At 47.5% G+C, this 24,570-nt stretch overlaps 6 protein-coding genes across 8 annotated transcripts; 2 read left to right on the top strand and 4 right to left on the bottom strand.

Moving 5' to 3' along the window:
* The first annotated feature begins 1,545 nt into the window (after positions 1-1,545).
* LOC112878350 lies at positions 1,546-3,482 on the top strand. Its single transcript, XM_025942811.1, has 3 exons — positions 1,546-1,976; positions 2,533-2,671; positions 3,235-3,482. Exons 1-3 carry the CDS (start codon positions 1,642-1,644, stop codon positions 3,316-3,318), a joined length of 558 nt encoding a protein of 185 aa, XP_025798596.1. The 5' UTR covers positions 1,546-1,641; the 3' UTR covers positions 3,319-3,482.
* Positions 3,483-3,584: 102 nt separating this feature from the next.
* LOC112878349 (pentatricopeptide repeat-containing protein At2g13600-like) lies at positions 3,585-6,921 on the top strand. The gene has a single exon (XM_025942810.1). The coding sequence runs from the start codon at positions 3,680-3,682 to the stop codon at positions 6,044-6,046; it is 2,367 nt and encodes a 788-aa protein (XP_025798595.1). The 5' UTR covers positions 3,585-3,679; the 3' UTR covers positions 6,047-6,921.
* A 3,338-nt stretch (positions 6,922-10,259) lies between these two features.
* On the bottom strand, positions 10,260-11,877 carry LOC112874472 (elongation of fatty acids protein 3-like). The gene has a single exon (XM_025937801.1). It carries the CDS (start codon positions 11,265-11,267, stop codon positions 10,437-10,439), a length of 831 nt encoding a protein of 276 aa, XP_025793586.1. The 5' UTR covers positions 11,268-11,877; the 3' UTR covers positions 10,260-10,436.
* A 585-nt stretch (positions 11,878-12,462) lies between these two features.
* Positions 12,463-13,355, bottom strand: LOC112874473 (uncharacterized protein C6G9.01c). The gene has a single exon (XM_025937802.1). It carries the CDS (start codon positions 13,240-13,242, stop codon positions 12,763-12,765), a length of 480 nt encoding a protein of 159 aa, XP_025793587.1. The 5' UTR covers positions 13,243-13,355; the 3' UTR covers positions 12,463-12,762.
* A 335-nt stretch (positions 13,356-13,690) lies between these two features.
* Positions 13,691-16,629, bottom strand: LOC112874471. The gene is made up of 6 exons (XM_025937800.1): positions 16,155-16,629; positions 15,618-15,732; positions 15,282-15,487; positions 15,140-15,167; positions 14,364-14,472; positions 13,691-13,960 (listed from the first exon to the last, which is right to left on the bottom strand). The coding sequence occupies exons 1-6, from the start codon at positions 16,443-16,445 to the stop codon at positions 13,879-13,881; spliced, it is 831 nt and encodes a 276-aa protein (XP_025793585.1). The 5' UTR covers positions 16,446-16,629; the 3' UTR covers positions 13,691-13,878.
* Positions 16,630-17,324: 695 nt separating this feature from the next.
* LOC112874487 (probable ethylene response sensor 1) lies at positions 17,325-21,948 on the bottom strand. Of its 3 annotated transcripts, none has more exons than XM_025937821.1 (6): positions 21,924-21,948; positions 20,407-21,352; positions 19,737-20,105; positions 19,397-19,663; positions 18,069-18,196; positions 17,325-17,895 (listed from the first exon to the last, which is right to left on the bottom strand). In XM_025937821.1, the coding sequence occupies exons 2-6, from the start codon at positions 21,310-21,312 to the stop codon at positions 17,661-17,663; spliced, it is 1,905 nt and encodes a 634-aa protein (XP_025793606.1). In that variant the 5' UTR covers positions 21,313-21,352; positions 21,924-21,948; the 3' UTR covers positions 17,325-17,660. The 3 variants fall into 3 exon arrangements, with proteins under 3 accessions (XP_025793606.1, XP_025793605.1, XP_025793607.1); XM_025937820.1 differs by lacking the exon at positions 21,924-21,948 and adding an exon at positions 21,645-21,914; XM_025937822.1 differs by lacking the exon at positions 21,924-21,948 and having other exon boundaries at positions 17,325-17,571; positions 17,680-17,895; positions 20,407-21,312.
* Between the last annotated feature and the right edge of the window lie 2,622 nt (positions 21,949-24,570).

The raw sequence follows: 24,570 nt of genomic DNA, 5'->3' as shown, positions 1-24,570 counted from the left end.
CGCGCAAACGCGCGCACGCGGGGGGAGGAGCACGCGGGGAGGAGCAGGGGCGGCGGCGCGGCTCGCGGGGAGGAGCAGGGGGCGTCGGCGCGGGGGGAGGAGCACGCGGGGAGGAGCAGGGGGCGCCGGCGCGGGGGGAGAGCTCGCGGGGAGGAGCAGGGGCGGCGGCGGGGGAGGGGCGCCGCGGGCGCAGGCGGCGGGGGAGGGGCCGCGTCGGGGGGTTGGGAGCAGGGGCGGCGGCGCGGGGGGTGGGGGGCGGCGCTGGGAAAGGCGAGCGGATTAGAGGCTGTTAGAGGGCTCACGGGCTCTAAAGTTTCTGCACCTCTAAACGTCCCATCAGAGCGCGTCTAGTGGGCCGTTCGGATCCCGGCCTCTAAAGTCTAGAGGTTTCGGGCTTTAGAGGCCGGAAACGAACGGACCCTCAGTGTTAGTTCGCAGTGGTTGTCAGTGCACTGTGGACATTGTGAGGTTTGGACTGTAGTCGATCTGTCCTTTGTACTGAACGCTGAGACGGGAGAGACGTGCGTAGTGGAGTTAGCATAGTTGGCCATTCGGACTGCCCGGCACGGCAAAGGTGCGACTCGGCCCAACTTAGCCCAGTATGATTAGGTCCAGCCCAATCCGGGCCGATCCGACCCACATGCCGAGACCTCGGCCCGGGCACGGCACGAAGCCTTGTTATCCGTGCCGGCCCGGCCATGAGCCTATGTAGCCATTAATCTCTTTTTTAATCTAGAATTGTCTCAAAATTTCAAATTTAATAAGAAATTTATCAAAATTTTAACACATTCTCAAATCCAAACGCTTTCATTCACACATACACATTTAAATATATATACACACACATAAACTCTTGGACTCACAGGCCTTAGCAGGTCTTTCCATGCTCGGACCGACTCACGTGCTTGGTCGGGCCGAGGCTTAATCATGTCGGGCTAGGCTGACCCACACACCGAGACGTCGGCTCAAGCACGGCATGAGGTCCGTGCCGGGTCAAAAGGTCGGGTCGTGAGCCGGCCCGGCTTGATGGGAAACTATAGCAGTTCGCAAAGGATTAGGGAGCTGAGTGTACATGCATGTCACCTTGTGTCCGCATGTAGCATGGCGCATTGGTGCGATGGTCCTGTTTATCTTTTACGCTCGCTTTGCCACGCATGCGAAGGTTGTAAGGTGGATGAGGATAAGGACCGCTACCTGAGCTGAGTGTACATGCACGTGTGTGCTGGTGATTTTTAATTGTATATGGTACGGACGTACAGTGTCCAATTCCGAATTCATTTCATAGTTGGATGGGCAACCATGCGTGATCAGCATGTTCGGCATACTGTTCCTCATTTGCCTCCTATCAGTCTTTTCTTTCTTTTTTTCATATAGGGAAAGTAGGCCGATGTGAGGACTTCCGTCCATTTCTAAAGGCCCATCTCCGCCCCGTTTACAGCAAGGCCTACTATTCGGGGCCGAAACTACGAGGTGCTCGTGGGCCTCGTAAGAAAACCAGCCGCTTTTAATTATTGCATGATACGCTGCCCATTTTTGCCAAAAAAAAAATGAAAGCAAACACTGGCCATAACCGCAGCATCGACAGCCGCGGGCGGAAGCAGAGGGCGACGGCTTTCAGGTACATCGAGCAGAGGCCGAGAAATGGGCGCGCTCTGTCTAGTCTTCCCGTCCACGCCGCCGTCCTGCCCATGCGGCGCCGGCGCGGCCCGCTCGAGCGTGCCTATGCTCGTGGCTTCGCCTTCCCCTTTCTCCCCGTCGTCCGCTGCCGTCGCCGGTACGCGGCTGCAGCTCCGCGGCAGGAGTAGGGGCCGGCGCGCCGGCGTGGCGAGGGTCGGCGGCGGGGGCGAGGGTGAGGGGGCCAAGGACGCCGGAGCGGCGGCGTTCTTTGGAGAGGACGGTGTGGTGGAGGACATGGACGGGTACCTCGACTACCTGTCGCTCGAGTACGACTCCGTCTGGGACACCAAGCCTGCCTGGTCCGTCTCTTTTGCTCCTTATCCGGAACAGTTTTTCGCAGCATATTTTGGTTGGGCGAAATCGTAAAGAGCTGGAATTGACGAAGCATGTGATGGCGCAAACACTTAAGCATGATTTGTTTGCTAACACATGTCATGGAGACATCTCAAATTTGTTACCATCGATGTTGTTTATTGTGAGGTGTAACTAAATGCTAAATCATTCTAATATTACTGTTGTAGAAACTTGGTTATGAGAAACATAAAGTACATTCCTAAATTTCAAATAGACTAAATACAATAGACAGGTCTCGCTGGAAGTTGTTCTTGCGGAGTCTGCTCCAGGCCTGCCAAACTCTTATTGTGTTTAGTGTAATCAAGCCATGACTTAAGTGACATCTACACAATAACATCATCCAGTTTCTAAAATTCGATATATGGTACTGCTATCATTGGAAGTCCAAAATGGATTAATAATTTTTTCCTCACATATTTTCATCATCTTCATTTTTTGTGAAACATTAACAGCTTGTATGCTCAAGTGTTGTCATCCTGACTATATTTCCCCCACTTTCAGGTGCCAACCCTGGACAATATTGCTCACAGGAACTGCTGTGGTTGCGTGTAGTTGGGTGCTCCAATCGGTTATAGTTACTGCAGGAGTTTCTTTTATAATATGTGCATGGTGGTACATATTTCTCTACTCCTACCCTAAGGTTTGTACAACATTTTTGTAACAATTTAACTTCTTTTCTTGGTTTTCTTTAGATGATCGGTTAGAGGTTGGTATTCTAATATGTGTAACACAGGATCAATTTAGTTTTTCCAACAATCGTGAAAAGGTTTCTCATTGTTGATCAGGGAAGATAGCATATTTTCTTCATTTTGATGTACCACTTAAGCAACACGTGTAGTTACCACATGTCCTTTGGTATTGTTGTAATTGCAAAAAAAAAGTAGGCATCGGATTCTGCATAGGTTGTTTTCATACCGCAAAGGGTACACTTATATCAATGCAGAATTACCTTTCAAGAAAGAACCCTTTTGGACATAGCATGGTATTGGTATCACTTTTCAGAGCAGCAACTATTAGATCATCCATGCTTAGTTGCTCACTGGCTCCAAAACTTCTTCTAGTTTATAAAATGGGGACGGCTATGTAGTCAGCATGAGTTTGTGCTAGTTCCAAACTGGAGCTTATCAGCCAATTAAGCATTTCTTATGTGCCAAATACCTGTCCCAAGAATGATCCTGTTCTAACTCTGGTGGATTCTTTCAGGCCTACACCGAGATGATAGCAGATAGAAGAAGAAAGGTAGCCAGTGGAGCTGAAGATACCTACGGGATGGAGAAAATCCAGTGAGGATCACCAGCAGTGCTTCAGTAGAATGCAGAGCTTTCTTGTTTCTAGCATTGCTTGCTGAGAATGGTAGTTATAGAATGATTGGGCAGCTCAAGCTACCCCAGTTGTATTCAGATCTGAAATTGCAACAGCATCATGGAATCATGCTGCCTTGTTTGTTCAAATCTTCAGCTTTCCCTTCGTGCTGCCTTAGATGATTCTGTTCGTGTTCATGACAATAGTTTTTATCCGTGAGTTACTGATCCGAGCCAAATTGTCCCAGCCCAACCCAACCCAGCTGACCGTATAGGCAGCCCAATTATCGCGGCTGATAAAGCACTCCAACGGCGAAAGCTTTTCGAACTTCACGAATCATGGGAGGATGAGAGCGGCGGCCCGCGTGAGGCGACCGCGGCCGCAACGGCCGCTGCCGGAGCCGGCGACGCCATCGATTTCGCCGGCGGCGAGGGCCAAGACGAAGGAGACACCCGCTCCTCTAACCCTTCCTCTGAAGGCGCTCAAGTTCCGCCTGGCCAACGGCCCACCGCTGGCGTCCACGGCAAAGGCCTTGAAGTCCTACGCCGAGACGTGCACCTCTCTGCTCCGCCTTTGCCGTCATACCGCCGCCGCAGCCAGCAACCGACCTTCTTCCTCAGTCTCCTCCACCCTGCCGCTCGTCCTCTCGTTGCATGCGCACGCCCTCCGCTCCGGCCTCGGCGCCGACTGCTCCGTCGCGTCGAACCTCCTCACTGGCTACGCCGCATTCGCCCGCTCCGCGGATCGCGACCGGGCCTTCGATGACTGCGTTGCCTCCGGTGCGGCCTCCTCCTTCGTGTACGACTTCATGGTGTCGGAGCACGTAAAGGCCGGGGACATCGCCTCTGCTCGCAGGCTGTTCGACGGAATGCCCGAGCGGAGCGTCGTGTCGTACACAACCATGGTGGACGCGCTCATGAAGCGTGGGTCTGTGAGCGATGCGGTTGAGCTGTATGAGCGGTGCCCGCTCCACTCAGTCGCCTTCTTCACCGCTATGATTTCTGGGTTTGTACGCAATGAACTCTACAAAGATGCACTCCATGTGTTTCGCAAGATGCTAAGCTGCAGTGTGAGACCTAATGTGGTTACACTGATTTGTGTGATCAAGGCTTGTGTGGGTGCATGTGAATTTGATCTGGCCATGGGTGTGGTGGGATTGGCAATCAAATGGAACTTGTTTGAGAAGAGTATTGAGGTACACAATTCTTTGATCACTCTGTATCTAAGAATGGGAGATGCAGCTGCAGCACACAGGGTGTTTGATGAGATGCAGGTGAGGGATGTTGTCTCATGGACTGCATTACTTGATGTGTACGCTGAGTTGGGTGACCTCGAGGGAGCTCGACGGGTCCTTGATGCAATGCCTGAGAGAAATGAGGTCTCGTGGGGTACTTTGATTGCAAGGCATGAGCAGAAAGGTGATGCTGCAGAAGCAGTAAGGCTTTACAGTCAAATGCTTGCTGACAGTTGTAGGCCAAACATTTCATGCTTCTCTAGTGTGCTAAGTGCTTGTGCTACCCTTCAAGACTTAAGAGGAGGAACTAAGATCCATGCCAATGCCCTGAAGATGGGTTCTACCAGCAATTTGTTTGTATCTAGCTCTTTGATTGACATGTACTGCAAATGCAAGCAGTGCACAGATGCTCAAAGGATATTTGATTCCCTCCCACAAAAGAACATAGTATGCTGGAACTCTCTTATTTCAGGTTATAGTTGGAATGGCAAAATGATGGAGGCAGATGAGCTCTTCAAGAAGATGCCTGCAAGGAACGCAGCTTCATGGAACACAATGATTTCTGGTTATGCAGAAAATCGACGATTTGTTGATGCACTAAAATCTTTCAGTGCAATGTTGGCTTCAGGGCAGATTCCAGGAGAAATTACCCTGTCAAGTGTTCTTCTTGCATGCGCAAACTTGTGCTCTTTAGAGATGGGCAAGATGGTTCATGCTAAGATTGTCAAGCTTGGAATCGAAGATAACATCTTTATGGGGACTGCACTCAGTGACATGTATGCCAAGTCAGGGGATTTGGACAGCTCCAAGAAGATATTTTATAAAATGCCTGAAAAAAATAGTATCACTTGGACTGCCATGGTTCAGGGACTTGCAGAAAATGGATTTGCAGAAGAGTCTATTTTGTTGTTCGAGAATATGATGGCAAATGGAATATCACCGAATGAGCATACATTTTTAGCTATTCTATTTGCTTGTTCCCACAGTGGTTTGGTGGAACAAGCCATACATTATTTTGAAACAATGCAAGCACATGGCATCCCACCTAAACAGAAGCACTACACCTGCATGGTTGATGTCCTAGCTCGAGCTGGTCGTTTGACAGAAGCCGAAGAGCTTCTCATGAAGGTTCCAAGTAACTTTGAAGCAAGTGCATGGTCAGCTCTTCTGAGTGCTTGCAACACTTACAGCAACAAGGAGATTGGTGAGAGGGCAGCAATGAAACTTCATGAGTTGGAGAAGGATAATACAGCGGGCTATGTGCTACTCTCGAACATGTATGCATCTTGTGGTAAATGGAAAGATGCTGCTGAGATGAGGATACTGATGAAAGGAGCTAGCCTTAAGAAAGATGGTGGCTGCAGCTGGTTACAATTGAAGGGACAATATCATGCCTTCTTTTCTTGGGAAGCAAAGCATCCATTGTCATTGGAAATTTATGAAATCTTGGATCTAGTGATGTGGGAATTGACTGTTTGAATCTATTTTGGTGGTTTGCTACCAATAGGAACAGTTATGAGCAAATGATGATTGCTGTGTATTCTCCAGTTTCATGAAGGCAAAGTAGCAGCACAGAGTTGTTTATGGATAATTATTGGAAGTCAAATAAGTCTGACTTCTCAAATGATGGTTCCCTTGAGTCTTGATGCAATGAGTTACACAAGTAATCAAGGATATCTGCTTCTTAACAATCATCAACAACTTCTGGGTAGATCTTGGTTCATGAATGATGTTCTAGGAAACCCGAAGCATTTGATAATGCATTATGGTCTACATGATTTGATGTAAAACCAGCTTCAGAAAAACAACAGAGTAAATGCAACACCCCTTTCAAAAAAAGTGTATATAAGTACTGGACCTTTGCTGGGCACTACTGCTACACACCCAAGTGAAGGTTGCAGAGGTGATTATTCAGAGGATGTAAATATACTGCAGGATGCATTTAATGAATATCTAAGAATAGCCTCCTGCAATGGGCTGGCTTAACTGGCATATGAAGCTGGTTTGGTGCTATGAATCACTTTTGGTATGTGGCGGAGGAAATCTTCAGCCGGGTGGCGGACCCGCCTAATCCTAGTTAAGGAAGAGTTTGGGGGAGACCTAGGAGCGCTTGATCGATGGGCGGATGAACACAGGAAAGACACAAGGATTTTAGAGTAGTTCGGGCCGCCGGAACGTAATACCCTACGTCCACTTGGATGTTGTATTGATTATGGAAGCCTGGAAGGAACTTAGAACGTGTGTTCAGATGTGTATCTAAGATGGATCCTGTGCTCTAACGGGTGCACCCTCCCTTTTATAGTCCAAGGGAGGTGCTTACACTGAGCGGGGTCCCGACAGGTGGGCCCGGCCAACAGGAGCCTGTTCTACGAGATATATGGAGATCTTCATCTCCAGCTCCTCTCCGTAGTCCTCACTATTGGGAAGTTGATGTGCGTATCTACAGCAAAGATATGGCCGTGTGTCGCTTTGCCGGCACAGTGACTGCTGTCAGTGTTACCCACTGTTGGGTTAGGACCCTCTGATAGACGTAGAAGATGCGCTGACCCTGAAGCGCCGTCGCCTCCGCGCGCACTGTTACAGCGCACGCCTCAGCACACCTGCCGCAGGCCATCATTACTCACGCGCGTGGCGCCGTGATGGGACTACACGCCATCTGCCTGCGCATAGAGCACAGTGACGTGCCGTCTTGGTAACAGGCGGGCATACCGTGGTGTCAGTTGGGCAGACCATGCTTTGACTTGGGCGCGTGCCGCCCACCAACCCGCATTTAATGCAGTTGTTGGGCTGGCGTCCCGCAGAGGGCCTTCTGCCACGGGCACGTGGCAGGGCTGACCCTGGAGTCACCACCTTGGTGGCACGTGGCGACACCGGACCCCTTCCCGGAGGAAATAGGGGGTTCGGCCCCCGAGGCCAGCTAGAGAGACAGGCCCATAGGGGTCTGGCTCCCACACGTGGCGGCGCCGGACCCCCTGGGGGGTCCGGGCCTGTGGAGGCCATCCCCAAGTACCTTGCCCTCATGGGCACGTGAGGGGCGCCGGATCTATATGAGCTCAGGAGGGAGGTCCGGAGACCACGGTCCCAGCTGCCAGGTCCGGACCGCACACCCCGACTCCCAGAGGACAAGGGTGTGGGCTTGGAAAACCCTCTGTCCACTAGGGTGTGGTGGACAATCTGTCAGATGACTTCCTGGCGGGTTAGGTCCGCGAAGAGGTAGATCTCCTCGTAGTGGGCTACAACGGCCTTCTAGCCGTTGAGCAGTTCCTTGGCGATGATGGAGGATAGGCGGTCGAGCATGTGGTGGCGCGCGTCCACCACGATGCGCTTGGCGCACACGCCGGAGCCTGACACCATCGCGCCCTCCTGTGGGGCGACAGCGAGACGCTAAGGGTCTGGACACCCTAGCAGGAGGTACCTCTGTCCGTATGTACCGACAATATGGATAAGAAATCTATGAATGTTTCCAGCATTTCAGTTGGACAAGAAGGAATTTCCAATAAAGTTTGGGCAGGTCTTCGCTCTATTGAAGCATCATCATGACCATGAAATTCAGGTGCACTTTGTCATCAGTGTGCTGATTATGTATTTTGTTGTCTCATGAATTAATGAGTGATAAAGTGAATGCTTTTATGCAAGTACTGTTATCTGCTTTTATTTAGTGTATTGTTTTGGTATAGTTGAGCTTGTAAAAGATGGTTCATACATTGTTGTTTGATTTAGTGCATCCAGTTTGAATGCACTTGTCATCTACTAAGTTGAGGGCGTGGAAACAATCAAAATCAACTATTTCGGAAACCAACAGTTGTTATCTAATATGCATACAATTGTGACTTGTGGTCCACCATAGCCACTAAGACGGAAGTCAAACTTAATTCATAGGCTAATGTTCACTCATCTTCTTCTTCTTGAAGACCAATAAGCCTTGATGCTTCTGATACACTCAGCTGTGTGCTCTTTGCCACATGCCCACATGGGATCATCTCTGGGACCGCGCAGATTCTTCGATTTCTGAATGGCCATCATCAGTTACTAAAAACTCAGATGCACATGTGTTTCTGCAGTCTATATCAGTTACAGTTAGTGTCCTGTTTCGGTCTACTGAAGCAATGACTGAACTGCAGGTTAACATGGTCGGTGGCAGGTGATCCATCTGCCGGCCCTGGTGTGTACGCGCGGGCCCAGCTTGACTCTCACCGCCTATCCGACCCGTCTGGCCGGACACGTCAGCAGCTCGGTGGTTCACGTCGGCGGGTCCGCTCTTTCTTCCGAACCTTCGCCACTCTGCCCATCCGACGCGCAATCAGCGTCGGGCCAAAGCCAAAGCACCATCACTGAATCGCAAAACGCGTCGCCCTCAGGAGTCAGGTGCGTCTGCTGGCTTCTTCCTTCCCCTTCTCTCCCCACTCAACCACTGACGCTCACACCACGCCCATCCACCTTTACCAATCTCTCTCTTGTTTCTTGTTCTGTTCCATAGAGTGTTGATCTCGCCTTGCCGGTGGTCTGGTCGTAGTCGGCGGCGGCGATGGAGCCCCTGGAGGTGGCGATACATATCATCTTCGACGCGCTGCTGCTGCTGTTCATGGTGAAGCTCTTCTTCGCCATGTTCCAGATGAAGCTCGTCGTCATCCTCTTCTACCTCGTCGTCCTCCTCTTTGCCATGGCCTTCTCTGGCCGGGCACCGAGTAGCTTCTAGTAGCTCGTAGCAGGGAGAGCAGTGGCAAAATCTTTCTTTCCCCTCTTCTGTTCTTCTCTTTTGAAAAAGATTGGTAGAGTTGTGCAGAGCTACGTCTTGTGGGAAACTTCAATCATCTCGATTTTTGGTTAAAGACTTGGTTTTCTCTGAGAAAGTATGCATGATCCGAGGTGTAAATTGCGTAAGCTTGAAGAAACCCTAATTTTAGTCAATCGAGAGCTGCTACAGTATCATAATTCTATTTCTATGCAGATTCATGATGTGGCTTTTGCCTGGGTGCTTGTTGATGTGGTTTCCTGGATCACAAATGAGTGAACCGTGTTGCTTGCACAAAATTGCATTTTTTTTTATCAGGTAGTATACTTTTTTTTTTGCGTTGCTTTTGGCAAAGGGGCTCCAATTTCTCCTAGAACCCTAATGTGGCCGTGTGGCCTTGATAATTAGAGAAGCTTCCGGAAACGCCGAAGTGGTAGTCTTTCTCGGCTTCACGCAATGCAGATTTGGCAATTGAAAAAGGAAAAGAGGCATCAAGATGGGCCAACTTGTATATGCTATCACCGACGACTTTTTGTCGTCTGCGTCGTATTTAAACATCAAAGGATTGCCTTTCTGATATCAGCCTTTACACAATAATATTCGCACTACATGTTACATTCTCGTCCTGAGTCCTGATGATGGATTGGTGGCGAATTCTCTGCTGCATAAATTAGTATCACAATGAAAGCGCAGCGGAGCTGTTCTAGCAAACAAACACATACTGCCCCCAATTTGGGGCGCGAACATCTCATCAACAGTGGTCAAGTCAATGTCGCTTTCTTAGAATTTTCCATGTTCCGCATTGGTTAAATTTTACTTGAAATATGTCAAAATTGAATTGATATTATAATTTGATACCCGAGAACTCTTTCATGCAATGACATCTTTTCTCACTTCAGATAATTTTTTTCTGTTTTTTCCTTAGAAATATTCAGATAAATGATTCACCTACACCAATTCTCACAAAAAGGTTGTTGCAACATGATTGTTCAGGATTGCAAAAACAAAATTGAAATCAGAAATGTTACATGATCCATTACACTACTTTTCCCTTTTTGAAATAGATAGAAAAAACAAGCCCAAAAACAGTAAAATCTCAGAAGTAATTGGTGGCCATCTAATTAGCTGCTGGCCTCGTCATTCTGATTTGCCCTTGTTGCCCTTGGCGGCTTTGTAGGCGGCGCCATGGAAGTCGAGGAAGAGCGCGAGCAGCGACGCGTTGAAGACGGCGTTGAACACCCACCCGGCCATCCCCTCGCACCCGCCGGCGGTGAAGTGGAGCCACAGCATGACCACGGAGGCCGCGAAGCTGAAGAGGAACTGCACGATCTGCAGCTCCGTGACGGCGCGCTTCAGCCGCTTCGGCCAGCGCAGCCCGACGCTGCAGCAGAGGTAGTAGGAGTACATGACGACGTGCACGCCGGCGTTGGTGACGAGCGCGATGGGCATCAGGGACTGGCGCGTGGCGAGCCAGAGATAGCACATGGCGATGACGACGGCGTGGTGGTAGACGTGGAGCAGCGTGAGCGGGCGGCGGCCGAGCAGGATAAGCAGCGTGTCGCCGAGCTCGTACACCTTGGAGAGGTAGAACACGTGCGCCCAGAAGAAGACGGGGCCCGACGCCTCCGTGGCGCCGCCCGGGGGGAAGCAGAACGGCCACGCCCACCGCGGCGGCGGCGCCGTGGCGGCCGTGGAGAGCGCGCACCCGGCGGCCATGGCGGCGGAGAGCGAGAGGAGGACCGCGTTGTGGGCCGCGGAGGCCAAGCGCAGCGCCCGCGGCGGCAGCGGCGGGAGATGCGGAAGGACGAGGCGGTGCAGGACGAGCACCGCGGCGAGGTAGCCGCAGATGACGGCGGCCGCGAAGGACGGGGTAGCGCCGAGCGTGCGGTCCGGCTGCCAGCGGAAGGACGCCACCGCCGGGTGCTCCACCAGGAGCCACCGCGCCCGGCTCAGCAGCAGCGCCGCCATCGGGCGCGACTCGCTTCCGGTGGCGCAACCGACAGCTGAGACTGATCTGCTCGGCGACCTCGCCTGCTCGCCCGGGTGTGGTGTTCCGCGTGACACGTCGCGCGAGATGGGGAGCAAATCGGACGGGATGAGCCCCAGTGCCAGTGGCCGAATGAATCATCGCCGTCACTGAAGACGGAGTCTGGAGGGGGGAGGAGCTAGTGACTAGGAGAGTGAAGCAGGCTGTCATCTTTTCGGGAGATTTGGCAGTTTGTTTCAGAATTTCTGTTTTGAGAGGTTTGCATTTGGGCATTTTGGCGAGCCGAGCCAAAGTACTCGCAAGCCACAAATCTTCTTGATGCTCAGTTACTCACCCAAGGACAAGTTCAAGGAAAACCTGAGAGCTTAGCAACCCTCCAAGCCAAAGTCTAGAAATCCCAAGTTGTCCTTTGTCAGGTTCATGTTTAGCAACCCATCGCAAAAGTATTATTTCTTACTTAATTGTTGTTTTCAGTAAGCACTGGCAAAGTGATCCAGAATGACCGTCTGAAAGTTTTCTCGCGGACTGATTTTCAGAACACTTAAGGCCAATCCTTCTCTGGTCATGTATGCTAATATACCCATAAGAATGGTCTCGTTCAGGGTCGCATCCGTGCAGGTGCAGTTCCTGCTGTTTACCATAGAAATCTACGGCCGCATCCGGAACTGTAATGGTAGCAAAGCGCCCAAGCCCAAGCAACATCACTACTAAAAGGTACATACAGAATTAACAACAGACCTCCATTGAGAAACGGATGGGAATGCTTTGGAAAAGAGAAAGGGAGTGAGCAGCAAAACGGAATGCCTGGCAAATAACCTGACTATTTAGTCGACATCTTATGAGTTGCCTAGTCTAAACCGGCTTCTTGCCATAAGCCTCTCGTCCCTGGTATCTCTGTCAAATAATCTATCAGAATCCCAATTCCAATTAGCAAACCATATACTGCTTCAAGGAAGAGCTGAAGGCCATCCACACTAAACCAAAGAAGCCGACTCCAGTCCGAACCATGAAACATAAGCAACAGAATGGATCATCTTAAGCTGAGGCAGCTAAATAATAAAGAAAATAACCTCACTCATTACTGTGAGCAAGATTTCAGAACATATGGAAGGCATTTTTTGTATGCTTGTTTCATGAACAACCAGTCACATATCATCTTAATGGTCTACTTGTGAAGAGCTAGAACATTAGATATCTAGCTATAACTCAACATGCTCATGAGGAAGTAATCAACCAAACACTAGGATACAAATTTTAAGGCTGATTCTTGAGTCACCAGCACCTAAGCAGGGACCTATAATTTCAGCATCATTCAGGAGCAATGAATATAACACATGTACCAAAATTTCATTTCATCAGAGCACAAATCTAAATGTGCTCGCCATAGAATTCGTCAGGCAATGCAAAACACAAACACACTGTTTTCACCTAGGAACATCACCTCACTACATCATGTGGCGGAGGCCAGAGGGGAGCTCAGAAGCAGCAGTCGCAGTCGAATGGACAGAGCGGGGTGCCGCCGGCGTCGGCCTTGCCGAACCCGAGCTCATCGGCGGAGTATATGGCGAGCCCGTCCGCCGTACGGCGCCGCGGCCGCTTCTCCTCGACCTCCTCGTCGTCGTCGTCACTCGGCACCCGACCCTTACCTTTACTTCCCGGCGTCTTGCTCTTATTCTTCTTCTTGACCCCCTCAGTCTTATCCTTGGGCTTCTTGGCCGCCTTGCCCTCTTCCTGCGGCTGCTTCCGCTTCTTGCCAAGCTTGGCGGCGCTGAAGATCTCGTCGATCTCGTCTCTCGCCTTCTGCTTCTTGGGCTTCTTGTCCGACGCCGCCGCCTGCTCCGGCTGCTCCTCGGTGGGCTTCGGGGGCTTGGATTTCTTGTCGGAGGAGGGGCACTTGGGATCGAGAGGCGGATTTGGGGTAGAAGTCTTCTTCTTCTTGTGGGATTTAGTGGCCATCGGAGAACACAGCCGCCGCTGCAGGAGGAGGAGAAGATGCCGAGGCTTTAGGCGCTGGGAAGGGCGGCGAGAAGGGTTTGCGAAGGGCGAGATTGGGGAAGAGGGTTAGACTGAGTTGGGTTTACTTAGACCACCTCATGTTGGGCCGGCCCACAGGTTCTCCTGAGTCCTGACTTACTCCACAAGCCCATACTCATTGCAGAACCCAGTTCTTTGTGCGAAAATATGTTCGACCCGAGATCCCAGCGTGGAGCAAATGCATCCAACGGAGCTCTGTTTTATTTCAAGCAGATACAGCCATACGCCCATACTCACTACCCCTTAAAAAACAAATGAATAGTCCAATTTCTGAACGATGAATAGTTCGGAATCTAAACATTATACTGATACCATCACGTATGTACAGCTGAGTAGCTGACGCGCAAGTTACGTATATACAACTTGCAGATCATCGCACTCCATGCCCTTGCTTTTGATACGCAATAAAAGAAACAGTTCTTCACTTCTGAACAATCGTTCACGATTATAAAAAAGCTATAATTTACATATATACAGCTGGCACTGACGAGTTTTGTATTTACATTTTTACACCTTGCTTATCATTCCACATGATCATGGCAACAGTCACTTTTGCACTCACAGTGCCTTCATAACAAATCTGGCAGACGCAGCAGCACCCTTTGCTGCCACTTTCAGGACATGACGACTCTTGTACAATCTGCATCCAGTCAAAAAGTAATAGTGAAAAGAAGAGCCATACAAATGTTTAGTTATTTAAATGTGTAGATAAGTGGTACCAGAATGACTTTAGCATCATCCAAATAGTACATACATTATAATAGATAGCTCAAGAGAAAGTATGATGGGGAGAAAATAAAAAGGAATGTTAGAATACTTGGCAATTGTTCATGCTGAATACCATCAGAAGTACATAGTATCAATAGCAGGTTACCATTGCATATTACTCTAGGTGTTACCAAGCAAACAAAGAGTCGAGAAGCTGAAAGCAATGATACATTAAAAAGTAGGCGGAGCCCAGTAAAAACTTTTGGGTTCGCAAATACTTGATACTGCATACACTTGTTACAAGTGTCAAGATATAGGCATGATCAGAACTTTACCCTGCTAGTGTAATTCCCCAAGTAGTCAAGATATAAATAATTTGTCCAGCCTCCCAAAAGGTTGACCACCTCCACCGAGCTTTCATGCTATCTAGTGCCTTAGCAACAGCTGCTTACACCAAAAACATAGATTATGCAAGAAGATAGTTGATGCAAATTCATCCGCATAATAAACTGACACTGGCAAGTAATAAATTAAAAGCGAACTAGCAAAGTTCAACCTACTTTCTAGTATTGGTGTTTAACACTCATTGCATCTCTATGGTTGATTCACAGAATTTGAGGATACAGAATTTAGTAATTAAGCTTACATCAGTTGGGGGGTGGGGGAGTGTACACTTCCACCACTCAGGTTCGACTCATCTTCAAGTCAAATTCAGTGCCTATTTCTCCTTATTTACTTTGCCACCTAGTTCCTTAAACATAGGTTGGTTGTTTTTTAAGATAGATAATATAGCATACACTAAATCTACACTGTCATCTACAGGAAGTCAGAAACTATTCCTTCATTAAAGCCAGGGTTAGCATTCCCAACATGGTCTTCATCGAATATAGCTATCTGAAAAGTAAGTGTCTACAACACATGCACAAAATGAGAAACTAAATACATTAAAAAAATGGCATTTGAGGAAAAAAATATAAAAATGGCATAGTAAGATAAAATAGCAAGGGAGCTGAGAACTTTAGGCAACAACTTTCAAATGACAAATCCCAGTAACCTAGGCAGTTATTCAAGGGTATATTTAACTTGAATCCAGCATGTAGGATAGACATACCCTTTTGGAGCTGCGCTGGCGATAATGACTGAAGGAAACATAATATAGAATAGTTAGAACAACATAAAGAACATAATAGTACTGAAGAGGATGCTCATCATCCTTGATAAACCCTCAAAAGAACTTTTAAAGAAGTGAATACCTTGGACTTTGGATCTTCAAGAATGCACCTAGCAACAAAGGTGGCAAGACCATCGACTATGTCGTCTTCATTGATAATAACATAATTCTCATCATCAATCCCACTAATTTCCTCCAAATGAGCCCCAGCAGTATCACAAGCAACCAAGACCCATGATCCTTTCTTCCCATCACCCATTTTGTCTGGAATATCTCCAACGTCTACCTCTGGTTCCATCAAAACAGAACATGGAAATGACTTCGGTTCTTAGCAGTTTAGCAAAATACACTAGAAAAAACAACAGCGACCAGAAAACATAGTTTAGACACACTTTCACAACGTTTAGTGAGGATGAACCTGTCATGTTGCCAGAAGATAGTTCAGCATGTTGACGTGCTGATTCATCCTGTAATTTCTCGATGTGAGCAAGGAAGCTAGCATTGTTAACTGCCGCCAGAAGTCGATTGTACAGCTGCATTGTAAAAGCACACCCAGAAACAACAAAATCAATCCAATATACAGGATGAATTGAACATTTATAAACTGTAGAAGCCATGTGAATACACCAAAATGAATTTCGACTGTATGTTGTTGCTTCTGATTTGCAAATCGCCAAATCATTTGATAAATTGGCAAGTATCATGCGTAGAAGTTAATCTATCATCGCGATAGTAAATCCTACCCTCCGCATCACATCTGCAATGCTAGATAAACTAATAATCAATTTGAAGGGATGAATAAGGCGGCTCGATGCTATCCCTTTGAGATACATTTGGTTTTAGCTGTTCAAATTACGGATATGCATGTCCTTGTAACCAACAGCCATGTATGATAGTGCCAAACTAACAATCCGCAACAGCACAATACAAAGGGGGTGCCACACAGTACACTTACATCAGGAGGGCACTCCTTGGAGACGCAGGGCGCGCCGTGGAGCTCGCGGAGGAGCGCGAGGTCGTCGGCGAGTCGGGCGCGGAGCATGGCGTTCTCCTCCCTTAGCCGTGCGGCCTCCTCACTGGCGCCCCCGCCGCCATCAGCGCCCGGGGGCGGTGTGATCAGGTCGCCGTCTTGGGCCACATGGTAGCCAGGGCGGTGATGGTAGGCGTAGCGCGCGACCTCGGCGATCTCTACGAGAGTGTGCGCGACCTCCAGCGGGATCTTGTGTGCCGCTGAGGACAGCGCCATCGTCGGCTTGATCGATCAGTTGGTCGGTGAATCGCTTGGTCCAGCCAGGGATGCCTCCAAGGAGGCGGAATCGATAGGAGGGCGGCGGCAATCAGACGAACCCTAGCCGCGCAATACGCAACCTCGCCGTGGAAGGCGAGTTTGATTGGGGGAAAGTGTTGGCCGAAAGGAAATGGGGATTAGTCACGTCCATGTGGACCCCACATATCGTTTTGGATTGTGCGACCCGTCTTTACCTTTCTTCCGAAACACTAATTCCATATCGCATATCGACTAGGACTAACACAGGAGCAAGCGCCAGTTTGGTTTACAGGGGCTTACTATAAACCTCACTAATAAATTTCTTTTTATCAAATATAAATGCTTATACGTGAGGCTTATGCCTGTATAAGCTCGTAAACCCCTCCAAAGGATGTTTACGATGCTTATTTTTCATAGATCCCACCAAAATATTCTCTCTTATCTCTCTCACCTACGGACCCATTAATGAGGGGTAGAAAGGTCTTTACCAACTAAAATACTTTTTATAAGCCGCTACAACAAAACATCACTTTCTTGGGCTCATAATAAGCACCTTCATGTGAGAGGTTTATAGGTTTATAATAAATCCCTCCAAACCAAATATCATCTAAGCTGCAGACTCCACTTTTATATATTTACCTATTTTTATAAGTAAAGCCTAATACATATTTTTAATGGCGGAAATTAGGCAGCATTTCCATTGGATAATGACGAAAGCCTCTCATGGTCTCATGTAATTGACGCACTTAGCAGCGTTTTCTTAGCAAATGAAATTTGTCAGTCTCGGTCAGTAGCTACTAATTAGCTGAACCACATACAGTTTTTAGAACCTGGCGGAACCACTAGCTGACAGTGCAATAGCGCCCAAAACAGCTTGTTACCCGTGCATTTCTTTGCAATAAATTTCATCTTACACGATGGATATATAATGAGATTACAACAGAGCAAGCAATGAGCTACGGGGGCCGCACACGGGCGCGCGCACCCCAGAACAAGCAATTCAATCCGCTGGCAGGATAAACTACTCAATGCAGCAAGTCAGCGTTGCCACCCAGGTACACAGCCGCAGTCCCCATTTGCTTTACATTATTTGTACATTATATGCCTGCTATGACAGGGTTACAAACAAAATTAGAAGGTGGAACTAATCGGTCCCCCTACTTGGCACTACGCCGTCAATCATTTACAGTAAGCTCATACGCTTCTTTGGTACCGAGATTTCAGGGAGGTGGATCCTTTCCCATCGGGGAGCGCTTTTAGACCAGACGAATCGGAGTCTGCACTGCCTGGCCAGACTAGAGGGATCAGCTGTTGCTGGTAGGTGTTCGTGTTGTCGCACACGCCGAGCTTGATGATGAACGTCGCGGTGCAACCTCTTCCTGTTCCTTCGCTGTCGATCCAGATGTGCCCTCCCATGAGACTAACAAACCTGAAATGGAATTTTTCAGAGATGCTGCTGAGTTGATGTGCATGAATGACTGACCAATCAATCCAGCATTCGGATGTACAAAAGATCTTTCCATGACGCTCAAAAGGAAGCTTGAGTCACCAAAAACAACATCATGCAGAAGGAACCACAAGGAGCTGCAATAATAAATTTACCTCTTGCATATAGCAAGGCCAAGACCACTACCATTGAACCCTCGGTTTCCTCCACTTTGAGGATGAGCAAACTTTGTAAATACATGAGGTAGATCCTGAGGACTAATACCACAGCCTGTATCTTTTACCTGCAAAATAGTGGAGTAACAGAGAATGAAAAGCAATGACAACTGATAATAATAGCTAAGCACAGAAGTACAACTTTGCTTCATGTGTCCATGCAATGTTCACAATCTGCAAATATGAAACCTTTTCAAGTTATAAGCATGAAACCCAAGAACAGTAGTATCAACCAAAATGGAATTTTTATAAGCCTCTGTTCTCTTATGATATAGTTTGTATGCCACAATACCTTGATTTGGCCAACCTAGAGTTGGATTTTTTTCCCTGACAAACACACAAAAGCTTCTAATCCAAGACTGTTTTATCTTCTGTCAATGTCATTTAGGTCTATGTTGGTCCTGAGGCTAAGTCAATCCTGGCAACTCAAACAAGATGCAACAAATGACTACACCCAACTAATGCGACAATAATGTAAAGAAGTAATCAGATTTCAGATATCATCAGGCTCAACCAGAAGACACTTTTACACCATTCAATGTTAAAACAAAGAGAAGATCCAAACGAATATCCTCCACTAACAGCTACAGCACTATCGACACAACTAATAATCAGCTACAGATGACCAGGTGCCATCTGTTTTTGTAACCATGGACAATTGCATATGGATCTACAAAGAACTGACACAACTGAACCATCAAGCAACTGAACAATCCAGACGAGTTTAATGATGCAAATGCAATCAATGACCAAGACACACAATTACAAGGAATAGTTAGTAGGTAACTATTCATGCTAGAAAATGCACATATTAGTAAAGGATTTTCAGAAAAATCCTCTTCTGTTACTGAATAGGCAATTAAGCATAAAATACTTCATTGCCAGGCTTACATAGTGGGTCCAAACCCAGAGTACATGAGAAAATGAGTCGCACATAAGTAGATGTAAAAAAAGGATTATTAACATCGTGCAATGAATAAGTTGGGAGTTTTCGACATGGCTGCAGCCAGGGTTCATGAAAGTATTACAACAGACAATCAAATGAATGTTCCAGATTTATTTGCGAATTTTTTTAAAATGAAACTGATGATGACTGCTAGTTTTTAACTATGCACAATGCATACAAGTTTTCTGTTTATTTTGAAAGGAAACAATGCATGCAGCTATTTGCAAGGAAATCTTCTTGATTTCTGGATCATATGGAAAGACAATGAGCCCATTGACAAGCCCATGACAAATTATTCACACAAGCCTCTCTAGAATATTACCTGAACTTTCAAATAGAAGTGGTCATCACTTGCAGCCGGATGAAATTCTGGGGTTCTAAACTCTCTCAAAGAGTCAGCCTTCACAATGGAAGCTACAAGGGTGATGTGTCCCTCCTTGGTAAATTTAACAGCATTGCCAGATATGTTCAGAATAGTTTGCATGAGCCTCTTTTCATCACCAATGGCACTTAACGGCAAATCTGGTGCCAACATAACTGATACAGATAGCCTCTTGATAGATGCAATTGGTTTGATGAAACTCATCACCTGTAATACCAAATGGGAATTTAGTTAACTGCATCATGTGGATGTTAGATACCAGAAAACATATGGTGCATACTTCTTTGAAAACAGCATGGAGATTGAATGCTTTAATTTCCAATTCAAGGCTTCCATCTTCGAGTTTGGAAAGATCCAGCACGTCATTAATGAGTGTTGCTAACAGATTGCTGCTTTTCAGTACAGTTTCCACCATTAACCGCTGCTCAGGAGTAAGCTCAGTTTCTAAAAGCAAGGAGGAAAGGGCTATTATTGCATTCATGGGTGTTCTCATTTCGTGATTCATAACAGCTAGGAAATCATTGCGAGCACGGATGGCCATCTCAGCTTCTCTTCTAGCTAAATCCAGGGCAACATTCTGCTCCATTAGTAAATCACGTGCTCGCATGGACTCTTCAAGAATAGCCGCATGAGATAGTGCAACTGCTACCTGAAGGAACAAAAAAAGAGGTATAAACAATGGATCTGTTTGGCAATATCATTTAACAGTTTGTTAACTTTGAGAAAGATGTTGAGATTGACAAACAAGCAAGGGAATCTATCTTTTGCAGCTGGCTAGTTGGTTTCAGAATCATATGCTTTCACATAGTACTTGTGAAAAGGGTGTCTTAATTGACTGATCATGGTTGATGAGCAGTTGATCATATGACTTTGAAAAGACAATAAATATGGTTTTCCCCTACTACAAGCATCAACGTTAAAATAACCATAGCTAGAGATAGAGCATTAACCTGATCAGCAACGACCTCAACAAGCTCCAATTCATGCACATGCCATTTCCTTGCACTGTCAGATGGAAGCATCAAAACCATGATTGCAAAGCTTTTTGCTGAAAGCTCTGGCCAATCATTTATTTGGAAGTTTGAAAGATGCAGAAGAGGTACGCGCACGGCAGCCACTTCTGGCGGAACATATCGCCCTGCAAGTGGTCGAATCCGTGCCAAAGGAGATGTGTGGGGTATAATGATTGCTCGGTTGCTACTGAACACTTGATTGACGACAGGAAGATTAATTGGTACAGATGACCCCACAGTAATCTGGTGGCGCAATGTATGTGAAAGTTGAAGGCTTGAACCACTTCTAGATGGCATCCACAACGCACATTCTTCCAGACCCAAGGTCCTTCCTAGCTCAACAAGAGTAGTCTTCAAAATTGTATGCCTATCAAGTGTACTTCTGATTTCATGGGTAAGCATCCTAACATGTCTGCCGGTCTCCTCCTGCGTCCTTATCAATCCCATCTCCCTATCAAGCTCTTCAGCTTTATTCTTCAGGAACAACTCCCTTGTTTTCACACTTAACAAGTCGGGGATAATATGAACAAGCATCAGAGCTGTTGCACAGGAAACAACGGCCGTAGAAACCTTTGCTATGGTCATGACTATAGCAACAGTCTTGGTGTGCGTGGTGAAAGTCCACAGGTTTATAAGATGGGTCGCTCCACAGAGAACTATAAACGCACCAAACTGGATCAAGACCCATCTGTACGGGAAGAAGGACGACTTCTTCACGAAGTAGATGAGCTCCAACGGGATCGAGAAATACGCGAGGGCTATGAAGAAGTCCGAGATGTACTGATACTTGACGAGCAGATCGTCCGTTGGCCATAGTGGCTCGATGCAATCGCATCCGTCCATCCAGGAAGCTTTATTGTCGCATCAGTTCTCGCAACATTTCCTGCAGAAGAACAAGCATACAGATGAGTTGCCTTCGCCTAGGCCCATAACACTTGCCCCTTAAATAGCTCACGCCATTTCCGATCTCAGATTGCAGGAAATGCATCGCAAATCAAGACCCAAATAGTAAGCCCATGAACACAGAAGAGCATACTAGTAAGAGCATGTAAATCACACAAGATGGACAGCTCCCCAATCCAATTCCCATTTCCGGACAGCCTTCAGCCCCCACTCCTGCCATCTAAAGCAAGGATTTCAGCACCCCCGTCCCATTTTAGTCACAAGGAAATCACCTTTCCCCACTCCACCAGCGCACAGTAGCCAATCGCTCCCCACCGAGGCCTCGGTCACAGAGCCACAGCCAGCAGCAATCGGAACCCAGCACGAGGAGCAGCGGCACCAGCAAGGTCGACGCCTACACCCGCGCCAGCCCTAGGATCCCCAACCCCCTCGGCCCCTGCCCACCCACCAGCCCCCCGCGCTCCTTCCCCCCGGATCAACCCGAGAGGCAGAGGGAAACCCCAGATCCAGACCGCGCGAGAGGCGATGGGGAGGGCAGGGGGGGCCAGTACCTATCTCGATCGGCGGCGGCGGGCGGCGGCGTCGAGGCGGGGTGCGAAAGGGTAGGCGGGCGGGGGGGGGGGGGGGCAAGGCAAGGAGCGGCGCCGGGTGAAAGGGAAAGCGGCGCTGAAAAGGGAAGGCAGCCAGATGCGCAGCCAGTGGAGTCGTCAAGTCTACCACCACGGCAGCACCCCGCAAAAGGAGGGGAAAAGAAAGTCCAATCCAACCGCGGCCGGTAGGCGGTGGGAGCAGATGGTGCACTGCTCCTAGCCTCCTCCCGTCTCCCTCTCCCCCCCTGCCTTCTTTGCCCCCCTTGGTCTTTGTTTTTGGGCCCCGTTTGTCTCTACGACGCTGAGGCTTGAGCTAAGCTCTGCTTCCGCGCCGAGGCGGACGACGACGGCCAGCGCGGGAGCGGCAGTGGCGTGCTGGGTGGGGTGAACGTGCGGCGGCGGCCGTTGCCGACCGGGCGGGCTGGGGACCTGGGGTTGTGGGTCTCACAGTCACAGCTGGACCTGAAGGGGAGGACGGTCGCCGGCTGGCTGTGTAGGGGATGGATGAATGGATCAGCCTGGCACATTCAGAAGCTTGCCAGGTCGAGTGCTTGAGCAATGAGCCCTGCGGCAGTGCTGCACCAAACTTCGCCCAAGCCAGGCAGTGCCGCAGACCCGCAGTGGCGGACTGGCGGTGTCGGTTGATGCGCGTCGGCGTTAGGAACTTTGCGGCAATGCTGCACGAGCTCCACGCCTCTTCGTGCTTCTCGTTTCTTTTTTCTCTCTCCAGATTCTGGCTATGAAAGTCAGATTTGGCGTGCTGTCACTAATGACGCAAAGCGGCAGGCAAGCATTTTTTGAAACATGGAAATAATGTAATTCATCTCACCCGTATATAAATGGTAAGCTAAACACACTAAACGGGGTAAGCTCACTCAAATGCACGAAATGGGAAGTTTTCTCCAAGACTTACGAACAATTGAGCACCTGTACAATTCTTCCAGAGAAAAATGCATCGTATCTTTTGTAGGTTGTTTACTTGCGCATATCAACGGAAACACAAGTTGTATAAAAGAGGTAATCTAAATATGGCATATAAATCTGTAGGCCGTTCTCGTTAGCTTTGGTGTTTGGTCTAGTGACTGTATTCTCTTGGTTTATATGTATTTTGTTATTGGGAACATCTTTAGAAGTAGAAAAGTGGCAAGTTCTTCGATGAAAGACCACACTCTCATCCTTAAGCTGGATATCAACAATCTTCAAATGTAGGAATTGCTTCTCGAATTGAAAGACCACACTCTCATCTTAAGCTGGATATTAAGAAGCTACACAAATCATCCATGTCAGCATTAGCATACAGACTACATAATGCATCTAAAAATCAAAATCATTATTAATATTTTAAGAAAAAAGGAAAATATTTGTACATTTCATCAACCAAGATAAAATTCACTGCACCAAGATGCTAGCAGTTGCCATTGCAAATGTTTGTTGTTACTACCCACTTCCTCCCCCAAACCACCTATTGAGCGCCAACACGATACGAGTGATAATCGCTCAAATTCAATATGAGCTAATATGTGGTAAGCATCTTCTAACCTTTATTTATTTGGAGATTTTTTTCCCAAACTCCCATGTCCACGGACATCGTTGCGGATATTGTAACATTCTTCATGTGCAGTGGAACTAGAAAACTAATGGATGGTTCTCACTACAAATGCTCACAGTGTTTTAGCAAGTCCCTCATGACATGGCTCATGAGCTATGGTTCACCTTTTGCGCATAATTAGCATCATTTGTTTATCTTATACACAATCTAACATGATTAGGAGAGCTAGATGCTTGAGATGGAGTTCAATATCAAGATGAGGAATTATAAACATTGCAAAACCACTTTTTTAGTGAAAGGCATTGCCTAAGCTTGTGGGTCTCCGGCAAGCTTCGAACATAATCCTAGAGCAAGGGCTGCAAAGGGTGCTCTATGCCTTCGCCATCAAACTTGCTTCAAGAGTCGATTGGTGCTCTAAAGGTGACGAGGGCTCGGCAATGATTGAAGACTGATTCATCCTATATGTGATGATGTTGTATAAAATGATTGTCTAGTCCTTAATATTAAGTGAATGTAGTAACTTAAAACAAAAAAGATTGTAATTTACTGGTTAGCCGTCCTATAATAGGACAGCACAGCAACTGAAAAGATAGATTCTTGTACATGGATTTTTTTGGCTAAAAGGTTTGAACCCATCGTCTTTTGTTGTTTCATTTTTTTCATTGCATTTTGTATACTTTCTTTTAATAAATTCTAGCAGTCCTTGTAGTTTGATTTATAACCCTAGCTTGATTTGTGTTGAGTCCCGACATCTCCATTTACTGGGATATTAGAATCCATGTGTTGTTTCAACTTTCGTAGGATCTTTCAAAGAACACAATCTTCAAGTCTTCAACGAATATAAGCCTTTCTATTCTGAATAAACAAAAAGGAAAAGGAGAAAGAGTGTGGTTGGGAGAACATCTGAACATGACCCAAAAATGTAAGAGAAAAAGATAAAAAGGAGCAACCAAAGCGAACGTTTTCTATCTCTTTCTCACAGCCATAGCCAGGCACAAGACTGTGTGGACCCGGCGGCAGCCGGTCCTTCCTCCGTCCTAACAACTTCCATGCCGCAGT

The sequence above is a fragment of the Panicum hallii genome, chromosome 9 (assembly GCF_002211085.1).
Source record: "Panicum hallii strain FIL2 chromosome 9, PHallii_v3.1, whole genome shotgun sequence".
NCBI classification, from domain to species: domain Eukaryota; kingdom Viridiplantae; phylum Streptophyta; class Magnoliopsida; order Poales; family Poaceae; genus Panicum; species Panicum hallii.
Note: the sequence above shows the minus strand (reverse complement) of the source record. Positions and strands in the feature narration are given on the sequence as shown.

Coding starts and splice junctions, on each gene's coding strand:
- LOC112874472 (XM_025937801.1), bottom strand. CDS start 11,267: ATGGCGGCGCTGCTGCTGAGCCGGGCGCGGTGGCTCCTGGTGGAGCAC.
- LOC112878349 (XM_025942810.1), top strand. CDS start 3,680: ATGAGAGCGGCGGCCCGCGTGAGGCGACCGCGGCCGCAACGGCCGCTG.
- LOC112874471 (XM_025937800.1), bottom strand. CDS start 16,445: ATGGCGCTGTCCTCAGCGGCACACAAGATCCCGCTGGAGGTCGCGCAC. Junction 15,488..15,617: donor ATCTTCTGGCAACATGACAG/GTTCATCCTCAC, acceptor TGATGGAACCAG/AGGTAGACGTTGGAGATATT. Junction 15,168..15,281: donor TTGAAGATCCAAAGTCCAAG/GTATTCACTTCT, acceptor TGTTTCCTTCAG/TCATTATCGCCAGCGCAGCT.
- LOC112874473 (XM_025937802.1), bottom strand. CDS start 13,242: ATGGCCACTAAATCCCACAAGAAGAAGAAGACTTCTACCCCAAATCCG.
- LOC112874487 (XM_025937821.1), bottom strand. CDS start 21,312: ATGGACGGATGCGATTGCATCGAGCCACTATGGCCAACGGACGATCTG. Junction 19,664..19,736: donor TCCATGCTGTTTTCAAAGAA/GTATGCACCATA, acceptor TTGGTATTACAG/GTGATGAGTTTCATCAAACC. Junction 17,896..18,068: donor GGCCTTGCTATATGCAAGAG/GTAAATTTATTA, acceptor ATTCCATTTCAG/GTTTGTTAGTCTCATGGGAG.
- LOC112878350 (XM_025942811.1), top strand. CDS start 1,642: ATGGGCGCGCTCTGTCTAGTCTTCCCGTCCACGCCGCCGTCCTGCCCA. Junction 1,977..2,532: donor TGGGACACCAAGCCTGCCTG/GTCCGTCTCTTT, acceptor CCCCACTTTCAG/GTGCCAACCCTGGACAATAT. Junction 2,672..3,234: donor TTCTCTACTCCTACCCTAAG/GTTTGTACAACA, acceptor GGATTCTTTCAG/GCCTACACCGAGATGATAGC.